We start from the raw sequence: 13,649 nt of genomic DNA, 5'->3' as shown, positions 1-13,649 counted from the left end.
TGACAACTGAAGGCTGCCACGGGTTCTCTTTCATGTTTGGAGGGGGAGGGTGAGGTGAGGGGTGTTCAGCTGCAACGTGACACTTTCACCACACAAAAACAGAAACAAATACACAAATTCATACGAGTTTATTAAGAAAAACATCTAACATTTCGAATTTGAATTTCTCATATTTCAAATTCCTCTGAGAGGACAAGCTCAACCCTAAAACAGAGGAGAAGACAGACCGCACACACAGAGAAAAGAGAGTGTTTAGAAGCCAATATATAACACAGAGTTCTTCTTTGGATCTCTAAATGAAGCCAAAGTATAAATAACTTACACAAATACGAAGATAAACAGTAAAAAAAAACAAAGAACGAGAAGTTATTGTGGATTATGTTTTGTCTTAATGCCTGCATTAAGAAAATTGAAGTATGGAGTATCAACTATGGTGGATAATCATCGAAATAAAAGAATATTAATAATATTAATACACTTGGCTGGTGTATTGGGGACATTGGGGACACCGTGGGCACTTCCTAATGACAAAATAGTAATCTAACTTATTTTTTTAATTTTTCTTACAATTTTTCCCTTCAAAATAAACTGGTTTAAATCCATTAAGTTTTCAGGTTGGATCACAATAATGAATTCTGGCCCAGTTTCACCTCCTTCCAAGATACATGAAGACGAGTAAAAGGGGTAAAAACTCCAGCTACATTTACAAGAACAAATTTATTCTCAGACTAACATGTTTGGGCTTGTGACCTTCGTTGGGGACCTGGAGACCCACAAGCTGAAACCTGTTGCTGAGAACAAAGTTGTTCCCATTGTTGTAAGAGTTTTTTGCCTCCTCAGGTTTCATGAGGAGAGATGATTTATCACAGTGTGATCGCTGCTGCAGTAAATCATGTAGCAGGTGAGCAGCTGAGCCCATTGTCTTAGTGAGTCACTTCCAATCTGTGCGAACGAGAACGCGAAGAAAATCACAGCGTGGCTTCATGTGCAGTTCAACCTTGTGGTGAACTTTGACCTGCGATTTGCGCTTTGCATTTGTGTTCACACTGAAATAAGAAAATTGTTTACCAAGACACAGATAAATTAAGTTTTTTTTTCATATTTTTCCATATTTTTATGACAACTGAAGGCTGCCACAGGTTCTCTTTCATTTTTGGAAGGTGAGGGTGAGGTGAGGGGTGTTCACCTGCAACAAACAACTTCACCACTAGATGTCACTACATTCTACACACTCAACCTTTAATTAATTTGTGTCAAGTTGGTAAACAATTTTCTTCTTTCAGTGCACATAAGCAATTAACTCATAACTTATAAAAGCCCCAAACCTTTTATTTCTGACACCTACTGTACCTCCTACACTATATGGTGCTCTGTCAGTGTCCACTGATGTTAATACTGATAGAACAGTAATATATAAATATGTAGTTTGTACCACTGTCGACACTTGATGGATGTCAGAGCCCTGATATCCTGCACTGCTTGCACACAGGATTCAGCCTTATGGAAACATAGCAGCCACTGTAAATATGACTCTTTCACCAACTTGACCTGAGACTCATCTCTGACCTCACCACATATTTCATGCCTCCTTCAAAACTATTCACCTCATTAACGTCACTTCACTTCTCACCTGCTGGACTTTTCTTAACAATCCACACTTGACCTGACCACAAAAATCCACTTTTCACACCACTGACTGTGCCTCTAGGCAGAAAGTATGTTTTCCACGTTCGTCAACTTAATGAAGCAGCAGGTCACAAGGTCAGCTGCCTTTATATTAGAAGAGAAATGGGAACATTACAGCTTTTTCTCTCCTAAATCTCAGTGGGAAAGACATCAACCGAGGAAGCCAATGAGAAACTTAACTTCCTGACCTGAGGTTACCCCAATTATATCCTCCTGGAGCATCTGAATGTGAGGATGACAGCTCTGCATTGTTATTGTATTGTACTCTGGGCTCGATGATTTAGCTGCAGATGCAGGGAAACCGGAGGAGACCTTGTTAGTTGATGTTAATGAGGCTGTAGAGAAATCTTAGCTTTGCAATTTTAACAGTTTCCTTCAGTTCTACTTTCTGCGTCTTTTAAAAACAATAAAACCTCTCTGAAGCCTCTCAGGCTGGGGTGCTATCATCATATCCATCACATTGTTTGACTTTTCAATACATCTTTCACTTTTTAATTAGAATTCTAATGGTTGTTTCCAGCAAAAACAACATTTCTTAGCTCCAGAACTTAAAGTAAATTGTTACAAACACAATGTACAACAGTTTTCTTAGTTCATGTAAAGCTTAAACTTCTTTATAAGTCGTACTGACGAGAAAGAAAAGGATGAACAAAAGAGTTTTCTTGGTTATAATAATAATAATAAAACCGTTGAGTGCTGTAAATGGAAAACACAATGGAAAAATGAAATGAGCTTCTCGTTGCACAATATAAAAAATGTCGCCTAATAACAGGGCTCGAGTGAATCCACATTCAATGTATTTAACCCCAGGAAGTGGATTTCCTTGAGAGAAAAATCTAAACAAAAAAACAAAACAATAAAAAGACAATTAATAAAAAGAAAACATGAAAAAGAAACAAGCAACAAAAGTCCTTAAAACTCCCAAACATCTGGAGACATTTTCTTATTTTCAACTTAACATAAAACAGCCTATTGCTGATACTACAGGTTCATAACGAAGCCGAAAGATGGACAAAAAAAATGAGTACATGTACAGAAGGAGAAGTAATATAAAAAGTAAACATCATGACTTTCACACAAACAAAAACAATAAGAGAAGAAAACATAGCATTTCATTACACTAGTGCTGTAACAGGACAGGGAATAGTATTCAGATGCGTTCAGGCTTTTTCCAGTCCTTCAGTGATGAGGAATCTGTGGGTGATTGACGGATCCATCGATAACTGAGTCAGATCTATAGATGGCACAGTCTTTATGATCTGAGATGATTGATTATTAATGCTTATTGATTATGGTGTGCGTTTTTGAAGAGCTTGTGATTATGTGTTCCTGGCTGAATAGCAGATCACGGCGGGGCGGAACTGGATGAGGATTTTTCAATTTCTTTAACATTGCAAGATAGGCTGTTATTTTTAATGTTTTCACCAGTTTCCCAGGGAATAATTCAAGATCTTGATGAAATGATATTTATGAGTATGTGCAATTTGGTGCAGATGGGAAATGAGTAAGTGAATTTAAATGTGGTTTCATAACTGAACTGTTGGGCCTTGGTGGAGGCCTATGCTCTCAGAGGGCCATTCTGATTATTAAATAAGAAAAATACATGTTTTCAGCTTTTTCAAAGATGCAATTGTCTTTAAAAAAAAAAAGTTATTTGGCTTTTGACATTTTTCTCAGCTTTCTAAAAAATTCAATGGTTCCAGAATACAGCAATGTCATGTTATGATGCACCTGAGCGCTAAAAAAGTAAGTAACACACACATCTAGGTATGTGAGCACATGTTGACGTGAGGGAAAATGTGGGAAACAAACGTTTTGAGCGTCTTCTTTGTTTTATATGAGCACGCTGCTGTTTGCGAGGACGCGTCGGACGATGTATCCCTGAATCACCCACTTATTCCCGACCAAAGCGCTGCACAGAGCGAACTCTGAAGATAAATAAGCTGCATAGGGAACGACAAAGAACACAGGAGCAGGCCTGTGTTTGGTTTCATGCATATAAAGAAAAATCCATGTGGAGAACAAGACTGATTGTATCACATAGTGCAAAACCCCTTGGAAGACAAAGGACATTTTGAATTGAGCCCCCCCTACCACCCACCCCCCCAACACTATAAACACCTCATCATTTCCACAATTGCTTCCAGAGCTGCAGATATCAGGAGTTTGCAGCAGTTTTCTTTGTTAACTCTGCCGCCTCGAGGTCGGAAGCTGCCCTTCTGTTGTGTCGGGCGTTTTCACCACAGCGACGGCAAGAAGAAATCAATCAAATGATAGTACAGCAAAAACACAAATTTCTCTCTGGATGCTCTCCTCCCCACTATAATCCCCTCCCTCCCTCCCTCCCTCCCCTCTCCAGCAAAGTGAACTTTGGTCTCAGAAAACAGCAGGTTTCAGGAAGTGAGCTGGGTGTAGTGGGAAGGGCACGTTCACACAAATGTGAGGTGTTGCACAACGCTGAGTGTTTTGTTGTCAGTCAACACTTCAGTTTTGATACATGCTCGACTTGTAATCCTGACCAACGAGCCCTGATTCTGACCCTGAGCCAAATAAAGCCTCTGTCTCTCCTCCACCTCCTCCTGTTGATGACCCCCTTGAAATTCCTCTCCCTCTATTCTCAACCTCTCGTATTAATAGAAAATATACCTTTGGTACTCCAAACTTTCCCCCCCTGCATGTATTAAATATTTTTAGACCTGGACAAAAAATATCTGAACCTTGTTTTCTGTATCTGAAACTCTCGTCTAACTGGAGAAACAACTCCGACTCTGGATGTGTCACATTTACAATACGCTCATGTTCCTTCCTCTGTGTTAAAATACGTTCAACTGCTTTTTGTCCAGGTCTGTCGTGGCCTTTTAATCCGTCTTGTCTGTGGCTTTTATTCACTTTCAATTCAAATCAATTCAGGAAGTTTGTTTCCCTCTACATTCAAATATTCAAAAATAATCTTGGCATTGGAAAAAAACCCTTTTCTAGAATAACGACGAGCAATTGGTCTAAAGCTTTTTCTTTTCTATTGATTGTGTTGAAAGTGAACAGATTGCCAGCACCCGGTTTCCTCCTCTTCCTCCTTCCACTCCTTCCTCATCGCCGCCCTCCTCCTCAGCGCATCTTGTGCTCTACGTCAGCGTTGGCCATGTTTGAGCCAGAGCTGGGGTCCTGCTGTCGTCTGGACTGGGGAGAGAGAGAGATGGAAGTATGGGAGGAGGAGAGAGGAGGAGGGACAAAAAGAGGGAAGGAGGCGGAAGGTGATATAAGACAGATGAGAGGGAAGGAAGGAGGATATAAGAAAGGGAGGAGAGAGAAAAATACAATAAATTAAGTACAAATTTTAGGGTGATAATCATTTCAAGTCTTTCAAATGTAAAAATATACACATTTACACAGATTCTCCTGACTAGTATTTTCTCAATGATCAATTATATGCAAGTAATTACTATTTCAAATAAAGTAATGTGATTGGAGTTACTGAAATTCAAACAGGCTCACTGCGAAATAGACAAATGCTGTTTATATCGGAAAAATGCAGCTTTCGCCCGACTTTACGTTAAATAAACAAGTGAATGATATATATGGCAGAAGATCTGAGTAATTGAAACTTTCTTTCCTCCTGGAAATAGGGACATTCATTTTCCCCTGGTGAGTTGTTTTCGATGTGCCAGCGTCTACGTGTGAGGAGTTTCTCCACATTAAAGAACAACAGATCTATCATCTGTGGCACCTGCTGAATCTCTGTCACACTTTCAAAACAGTGCCAACGCTTCATTTGACGGCTCAAATAAATAGACACGTCTGTTTGTGTTTTTATCACCTCCACCAAGGCTGTGTTTTCACCAGCGTTTGTTTGTTTGTCTGTTATTTAGCAGCATTACGCAAAAACTACATTAGAGACTACCACAAAAACTTGTTGGAAGGATGTGGTAGGGGACAGAGAAGAATCCGTTAAATATTGTTGTGGGTCTGGATCAGGGGGCAGAACCTCACTTCCTTTAACATTGTCAGAGTGGATGTTTTTTGAGGTGTTAACTAGTTTCTCAGGGAATTACACATGGATCTTGATCTGACACATTTAGGGAACTGATATCTATGAGTGTGTGAAATGTGAAGCAGCTTGATTGAATTTAATTGGACTGTGGGGCCTTGGTGGGGGTATACGCTCTACTAAGTGTTATCCTAGTTGTTACTATCGTTCATAAATGGGGTGTTGATGCCAGATTTACCTCGAAGAGTTTGGACAGAACACAACTAGAACCCAAAAGTAAGAATAACACACAAGAGTTTGGTTCCTGGGTTTAAAAAAGGCTTGTGTGAAGCTACATAAACACAGAAGATGCGGTTCCTCAAAACCGACACTAGAGGAAGCCAGAGCGCTTTACAGTTAGGTCCGTGCGACTGTTTACACTCTTTAACTTTTGCTGATATTTTCGTCAAGGTAGCTGGCAGACAGACAGGCAGACATATAAACTGGCAGACATGCAGGCTGTCTGACACACACACACACACACACACACACACACACACACACACACACACACACACACACACACACACACACACACACACACACACACACACACATTAGGTCATCATTATTAGAGGCCATCAGCATGACAAGACTTTAAATATATTTCATGACTGGGTATAGTGTGCGTGTATTTGTGTGAGCTGCTGGCATGACCCGGCTGCTGCTGCTGTAAAAAATACTTGTGGTTATGTGTTTACACTTAAGTGATAGCTGGGAGAATTTAGCAGATGGGGGGGTAAGGGGGTGAGAACGGGGGAGCGGAGGGAGAGGTGAGAGAGTGTGGGCAGAGGTGAAGCGGGGAGCAGAGCAGACAGAAATGCAGACAGAGATAGTAAAGGGGTTGCTTAGTTCAACTGGAATGCAGTTTGTGTCATCTCAATGACTCACCGTAATAGCAACGTACACACAGTCACATGCACACAAACAAACACACACACACACACACGCATACAGTATGTCATGCTACCATTTTGACTCCTCACAGCCAGACTGACTCCAGTTTGTGTCTGTCTCCTCTGGAAAGCTTTCTGTAGCTTCATCAAAACTGCTGCCATCAAATATTCATGTGTGGCTCAATTAGAGCGACTTGATTTTGGATGAAAGTGGCGTCACAATGAATTTCCTCAGTACAGCACCATCCGTGGTCCTGTGGACTGCTGAGAAAAAAAGGACTCTCTGATCATGTGCGTCACTTCTGCCCGCCAGAACTTTACGACTTCACTTCCTTGTTTTAGCAAACACTCATTTATCAGTTCACATTTTATCGTCTCAACTTAATGCAATTTTGAGACGGACCAGACAGAATCCAAGTTGTGCAATAAATTCTGCAGAAATGAAGGGAGTGGTCTTCGCTAATCATAAGGGAAGAGGAGCTTTCTGTATTGATCCGCACACAGATGGAAGCTTGCAGGGCCACTATAGGGCTCCTCACCACAACTCAATACTGGAGAAGTGTGTGTGTGTGTGTGTGTGTGTGTGTGTGTGTGTGTGTGTGTGTGTGTGTGTGTGTGTGTCATGTAGACCAGATTTGCTTTATCTGCGATTTTGTGCTCATATGTGCCTGTAGAGTATCTGAATGTGTCCGTGACTGTGTGTGTGTGTGTGTGTGTGTGTGTGTGTGTGTGTGTGTGTGTGTGTGTGTGTGTGTGTAAGTCAAAGCAGGGGGTCTGATTGCGATCAATACTAATGATATATTAATGCTTTCAGTGCCAGCTCATCATTCACCACCAAATCTCTTACTGCGGAGCACTTGGGAGTCTGTGTGTGTGTGTGTGTGTGTGTGTGTGTGTGTGTGTGTGTGTGTGTGTGTGTGTGTGTGTGTATATGTGTGTGTGTGTGTGTGTGTGTGTGTGAGAGTTAAAAGCCACATTTCTTCTTGATCTATTGCTTTTCCATCCATCACTCTGACAGGTGCCTTCTGACCTTCAGTGACTGGAATATCTGCTGCTTTTGGATGAAAAACCGTTGGACGTGCATCAATGACGAGGCTTCAGGACTCGAGAGGGAAACATCTTTATATTCATTCAGCAGCCAAATGGAAAAAAAGTTTTATTATAAAGAAACCTGAACGACCCAAGAGTGACGTAATCTTCCTCTGCCACATGTTTTAAAGGTGATTTATGTTGATCACAAAGCAATACGAATCTCAACAGACCTTATTCTGGATTAGAGAGCGAGGGGATCAATGCACAATATTCCCTGCCACTAGGGGTCGCCCTAGCAACAGCATCTCACAACAAAATAAAATGCTTTGACCGCCAGGCCTCCTCAAACATTTTGATTAGTCCCTGGTGGTTGGCTACAGTAAAGTAAAGTAAGGTCTTCCTCCTCCATGTTAGTGGAGGGGACATGGGCCAAAATAAAAAAGGTGAAATATTTGAAACTGACTCGTGATTGGTCAATTTTGCTTCATGTTTGTACGTTGGGAGGACGTAGAGGCACATCGTCCATCTTTATATACATAAGACTCAAAGCTGCCTCCGAACACATCACCAAAAAAACAATCCAGCTACCGACCATGCAAACTGAGAAGAATGCCTCCATCAGGTCTCATCTGCAGCTTTGAGCTACGTCAGAGTCAGAGTCCACTTCTCTGTCCACCATCGCATACCTCACTTCTTTGGTTCACTTTGCATTCTGGCCCATTTATAATTCTTCTCTGATTAAGTCCGGTAAGTAGACTAGTGATCACTATTGCATGCACTTCAGCCTTTGCCACATTTTGAATGCAACCCTCATTATTTCCTAGAAAGCTGACTCAAACCTGCCTGAGTCACGGGTCAATGAACAGGACGTGTGGGTCGACGTGCGGATCACTACACACAGACGGAGTGTGGTTTCTGTTACTGCAGGACGCCATTATACAGCCCTGTACCTTTATATAGATAACGGTTGTTGGCTGCTATATGAAAACCTTTAGGGGGTCGACACAGATGTTTTGTTGGGTAAAGACGTCGGCTTGAAAATGTTAAATTTGAATATGAGACTCCACAAGCCATATATCAGTGTGAGCACCAGATAAATAAACTACACTAAAATGTTTGTCTCTGCTATTTTCTGTCACTCACTGTTGCCATGTGCTGCCTTTCTGCATTTCTTTCTACAAACTGATTATTATGTTTTATTTATTTACAACAGATCACATGCGACACATTTAAAACTGTCGAGTAGGAAAATAACTGTATATGATGCGACAAAGAAGACACAGATTCGGTTGTGAGTTGTGACTTCTCTCTGTTCGCTGCTCCTCTGAACTATGGAGAGATGAATAGATAGATGACGAGAGTCAGAGAGAAAGAGAGGCAGGAGGAGAGGAGGAGTTCAGACCACAGAAATGCTGAGGCTGAGTCTGAGCAGTAATTTAGATCATCAGTCACACCCAGAGAAGAATCTTCTCATGAGACAAATATCACAATAACACGTCAAACTATCTCCAAGAGAACGGGAATATTTCTGTTGATTATTTAGTTTTTCAAAAAATACAAACTTCATCTATGTTCTTCCATACTTAACATTAATCTATTCATCCACTACTTTCCATCTGTTGCCTCTATAGAAGTCACTGGGTCACATTGATGACAACAGAATGAACACGGATAAAAAACAGCTGCTCTTTGTAAAACTGCTCAAGTCTGAAATACTACGTCACTACGTTTATTTCTGTGGTGAAATATACAACAAGTTCACGGCCTCTGTTTTATTAAGGTCCGACAACAGCCTGGAAGGGACGAGATCGAATATGGATTTTAATCAACAACATCTGGCTCTGATGACGCCAAACAAAACTATTTTCAACTCATGGGAAGTCATAACTCTGGGATAATTATCAGGATTTACGAAGAAGTTAATCTGTCATAACTCAAAACTCTAAAAAGCAAAAGACTCTTAATGACTTTCTAGACCTTGAATATACATCTGTTCTCCAGATTGTAGCTAAACATACTTTAAAAGCCTTTTAAGTTGAAATTCATTAACGAAAAATGAAAGTAACAATCACTATAACTTCAGTGAGGGCTGCTTGTCGCCAAGAAATAGTTTAATTTCTCATCAAGGAATCAAACACACATAATAATGAACATGTTCTGGTCCCTTGACATTTATGTGAACTTAATGACGGCCATTATTATTTGACTGTACATGCTCACTGCAGCAAACCAATGAAGAAAGTTGAGATACTGTTCAATGATCACACACATGTTCAGAAGAGCTGTAGTTAAGTATGTAGTAGTAGATGTATGGGACCAGACTATAACCTGAGCTATGTGATTTTTCTAAGAACATGGTGGTGGTGGCACTTCTATCGATTCAGCAGGAGACACAAGGTTTTCTTTCTTTTATCCTCTTTGCCTCCGAGAGCCTCGGGGAGGAAACATGAGATCAGTCGGATGAAAGACGACCTTCAAAAAAACGCCTCTTTCTTTTTCTTTCCCTTCTTCCCCTCCGCTCTCTTCGTGTGCTGCCTTTCTTTCCCTCTATAATTTCAGCAGGGCCATGTGCTGCAAAGCTGTGGTAGGTCTTGACGTGTGCGTGCGTATGTGTGTGCATGTGTGTAATTGTGCAAACTGTAAAAGTGAGCTATGAAATCGTCTCATCTTTTTGATTCTGAGTGGATATTATAGTCATTGAATACATTAGAAAAGCATGCACGTTCACAAACACATACAAACGCATGCACACACACTAACAAAGATGCACATCGTATGTGAAAATGCTTGTGGTCACAGACAGAAAATAATAAACACAAGAATACACGTATATATAAATCAAACAGGTGGACACACACACACTCACAAACACTTGTTCACTCTCTCTCTCTCTCACACACACACACACACACACACACACACACACACACACACACACACACACACACACACACACACACACACACACACACACACACACACACACACACACACACACACAGGGGGTTTAGTGCATGAGAGTGTGACAGATGATGAGAAATGAAGGAAACAGACCCTGTTCTTTTCTGCTGGCTGTCTGTCTGTCTGTGTGTCATCAGTCCCAGATTTTAGAAACCACAGGGTCCTAAAAAAATAAACAATTTGGGGTTCATTCGTTGGGCGTCGTCTCGGGAAGGAGGCCTCCGATCTCCCAGAAGCCTCGCTGGGAAGGTGGGTTCGTCTCGAGTATTGAAATGCACGTGGGACAGTTATAGATTTCAAACGTATAGCATGTGAATGACTGAAGTACATATAAGACACTGGAAACAGTATCACTATTAAATGATCATTGCAAACATGCAATTTAGAAAGTGAAATGGGCACAAATTCATAGTCTGAACAATCATTATGTTATTTTTCCACTTAAATCTGGTACAAAGTCAGTGAACTAGGTTCCCTGGAGGCTTTTGGGGACACCTGACCAAAAACTGAACCGGTCATTCACCAGCTCATTATTATGAAATCAAATCAATTATCAAATTAGATTTATCATCAAACTGATCATGCACTAAACCTACTATTCAAACCGTAGAAAACTGTGTAACTACTGAAGCACGCAACCACACATCACACAACCCTAAGCGCTGAGGAAAGAAGATCAAACTGGAAATTTGACTCTGTGGTTTGAATAAAACACTGTTCAGTCTTCTTTAAATATATTATATTTACCATTATATGAGATTATACATATTGTAAAAAAGTGATCACTATTCGGCGACTAAGAGCATCTGCAAAAAATGTCCAGTATCTAAAGGCTAAATTTTACTTTTTACTTTCTAAACAGACAATTTTCTAATTCGCTGCAAGTTACAAACTGCATATATGTGATGTTTCGCTATTTCACTTTAAATCAGAGAATGATACATTTCCAGTTGTGTAAATCAAGTCTTGCAAAGCCAACCTGCAAACCTTAAATTCCCTTTGCTCTCTGTGGTCTGCCAAGGCTCATAGACAAAGACATTTGTGACAACTTTGTATATGTACATTTAAATGGAAAATTTAAATCAAGTTTGAGGTTGGCTTTGCAAGTTCATGATAAGGAGGCGGATCCGTCCAGTTTCAGAAACGCTCCATCGACAGCCCCAGGCCCTCTCACCTCCAGATCCTCTCGGTGTGATCGGTCTCTGTCTTCAAAGTCTCTGGTTCTGCGTCGGGTCTCTTCAAAAGCTGCCTGAGCCAAAGCGTCCTCATGCTGCACACACACACACACACACACACACACACACACACACACACACACACACACACACACACACAAACAGAGGCAAAGAGTGTGTTTATCTTTCCATGATGAAGAAAGTCCCAAAGATACGAGCACTGCGGGTAAAGATGTTCAATTTATTTCGAGTCTTTTTGATTATTAAATTGGCGTTTGTGTTCCTGCTCGATGAGATGTGAAACTACAGTGCGGCTGTTTGTGATATTTAAAACCACAAATGTATTTTTGTTACGCTCTGGAAACAATCGAGATATTAAGAGGAAACTGAGGTGAAAGGATGACGTAGAGTATTTAGTTTTTTATCTCTGAGCGTATTCATACAAATGTGGGACAAAGTGAGAGGTGTTACCTGTGCCCTCTCATCATCATACTCCAGGTATCCCATCCCATCCAGCCTCTGTAGGTCGATCCAGCCTCTCCACATCACACACACCCCATTCAAGATCATAGGGGCTTTTAAATAGACCTGCAGAGAGAGAGAGAGAGAGAGAGAGAGAGAGAGAGAGAGAGAGAGAGAGAGAGAGAGAGAGAGAGAGAGAGACAGAGATAAATAAATAAAGATAAAAGCCAGCCACAGTTCATTTGAACATCCCTGCAGTGCTGTACTTTACTGTCAGTGCTGCAACACATTTAAATGTGTGTCCTGTGAATAGACTGTGTGATATTTCATCCTGTTTTTATGACATCAAATAACTAATTAAAAAGTTACAGTATAAATGAACACTTGAATAAACATCAGTGCAATAAGAACCATCGAAATTGACAGAGACCGTCTGTGAGAAAACTGTATTCAACATGTACTTTGACTTTTTATTTTGCTCCACGTTCCATCCACTAACAAGGAGGAGGCAGGGATTAATGGCCTATACCGCTGCCAGCCAGTAGGTGGTGCCCAAGACATGTTGGCTTCACTTTTAGAGAACAGTCTATGATCCTGTGTGAGACTCGAGATTTGCTCAGTTGAGTTTAAATTAAGTTGCTGTGTTGGTATGTTTGGTAAATCCGATGTTTGACACTGGGACTTGTTCTCTGCTTCTCATGACCCTGGGAAGAAAACACTGGCAGCACATAGATCGTACGTTCGCCTAAAGCAGGAGCAGCAGCTTAATATGACGCAGAGTTTTTTTTCATACAAATTGATGAGAGACCCTCGGCTCTTCCTCCAGAATAATACCAAGCTCTGTGTTTCCCTCCCCCACCCTCTCGCTGTGACTGCTGAGAATGAGGAAAACCACCAACTACGTCAGAACCTCGCCCGGCACAATCGATTGCTGGAGTGGAAATGTGAGTGTGTGTGTGTGTGTTGGACTGAGTGGAGGCAAAGTGATCACAACTAAATATCATGTGCTTCAGACCCATTTACTTCTCGTATGTGTGCCTTCGTTTTTATTGCCAGTGCTCAGGGTCTGATACGGTCGTGGAGTTAATTATTACGAATGTGACAAATATCTTCTTGTCCTCGGATAATGATCTCATCATTCTCATTTTTCAAAATTAACGTGTTTATAGTTCAGTTCTCGCCTTACTTCGGTTAAATCTGACAACAACAAAAAGAGAGCGGCATCATTATCGGTCAGAGGCCGTGTTTGTCGTCTTTGACCTTGTGCGTCTTCTGTGTTTTGTCTTGTGTGTGAGACACAACAGGGAGTAGAAAGGTTCTCACTTCTATTCTGTGAGCCACTTCCTCCTCCTGGAGCACAAAGAGCAGCTCAGTCAGGCAGACGGAGGAGGGTCGGGCGCACTTTGTCTCTCC

The 13,649-nt window shown here is 41.1% G+C and overlaps 1 protein-coding gene across 6 annotated transcripts in view; it reads right to left on the bottom strand.

The window, feature by feature from the left end:
• Nucleotides 1-4,107: 4,107 nt before the first annotated feature.
• The window catches only part of cbfb (core-binding factor subunit beta), a 27,458-nt gene continuing 17,916 nt past the window's right edge, over nucleotides 4,108-13,649 (bottom strand). For 3 of the 6 annotated variants that reach the window (XM_035156968.2, XM_035156969.2, XM_035156967.2), the window contains 3 exons: nucleotides 12,246-12,362; nucleotides 11,774-11,869; nucleotides 4,108-4,863 (listed from right to left, as the gene is read on the bottom strand). In XM_035156968.2, the coding sequence (XP_035012859.1) occupies nucleotides 4,792-4,863; nucleotides 11,774-11,869; nucleotides 12,246-12,362 (285 nt within the window). In that variant the 3' untranslated portion in view covers nucleotides 4,108-4,791. Of the gene's footprint in view, nucleotides 4,864-10,692; nucleotides 10,763-11,773; nucleotides 11,870-12,245; nucleotides 12,363-13,649 lie in introns of all 6 variants that reach the window. The other 3 variants (XM_035156970.2, XM_035156972.2, XM_035156971.2) reach the window with 2 other exon arrangements.

This window comes from Hippoglossus stenolepis, chromosome 5, assembly GCF_022539355.2.
Source record: "Hippoglossus stenolepis isolate QCI-W04-F060 chromosome 5, HSTE1.2, whole genome shotgun sequence".
NCBI lineage: Eukaryota > Metazoa > Chordata > Actinopteri > Pleuronectiformes > Pleuronectidae > Hippoglossus > Hippoglossus stenolepis.
Note: the sequence above shows the minus strand (reverse complement) of the source record. Positions and strands in the feature narration are given on the sequence as shown.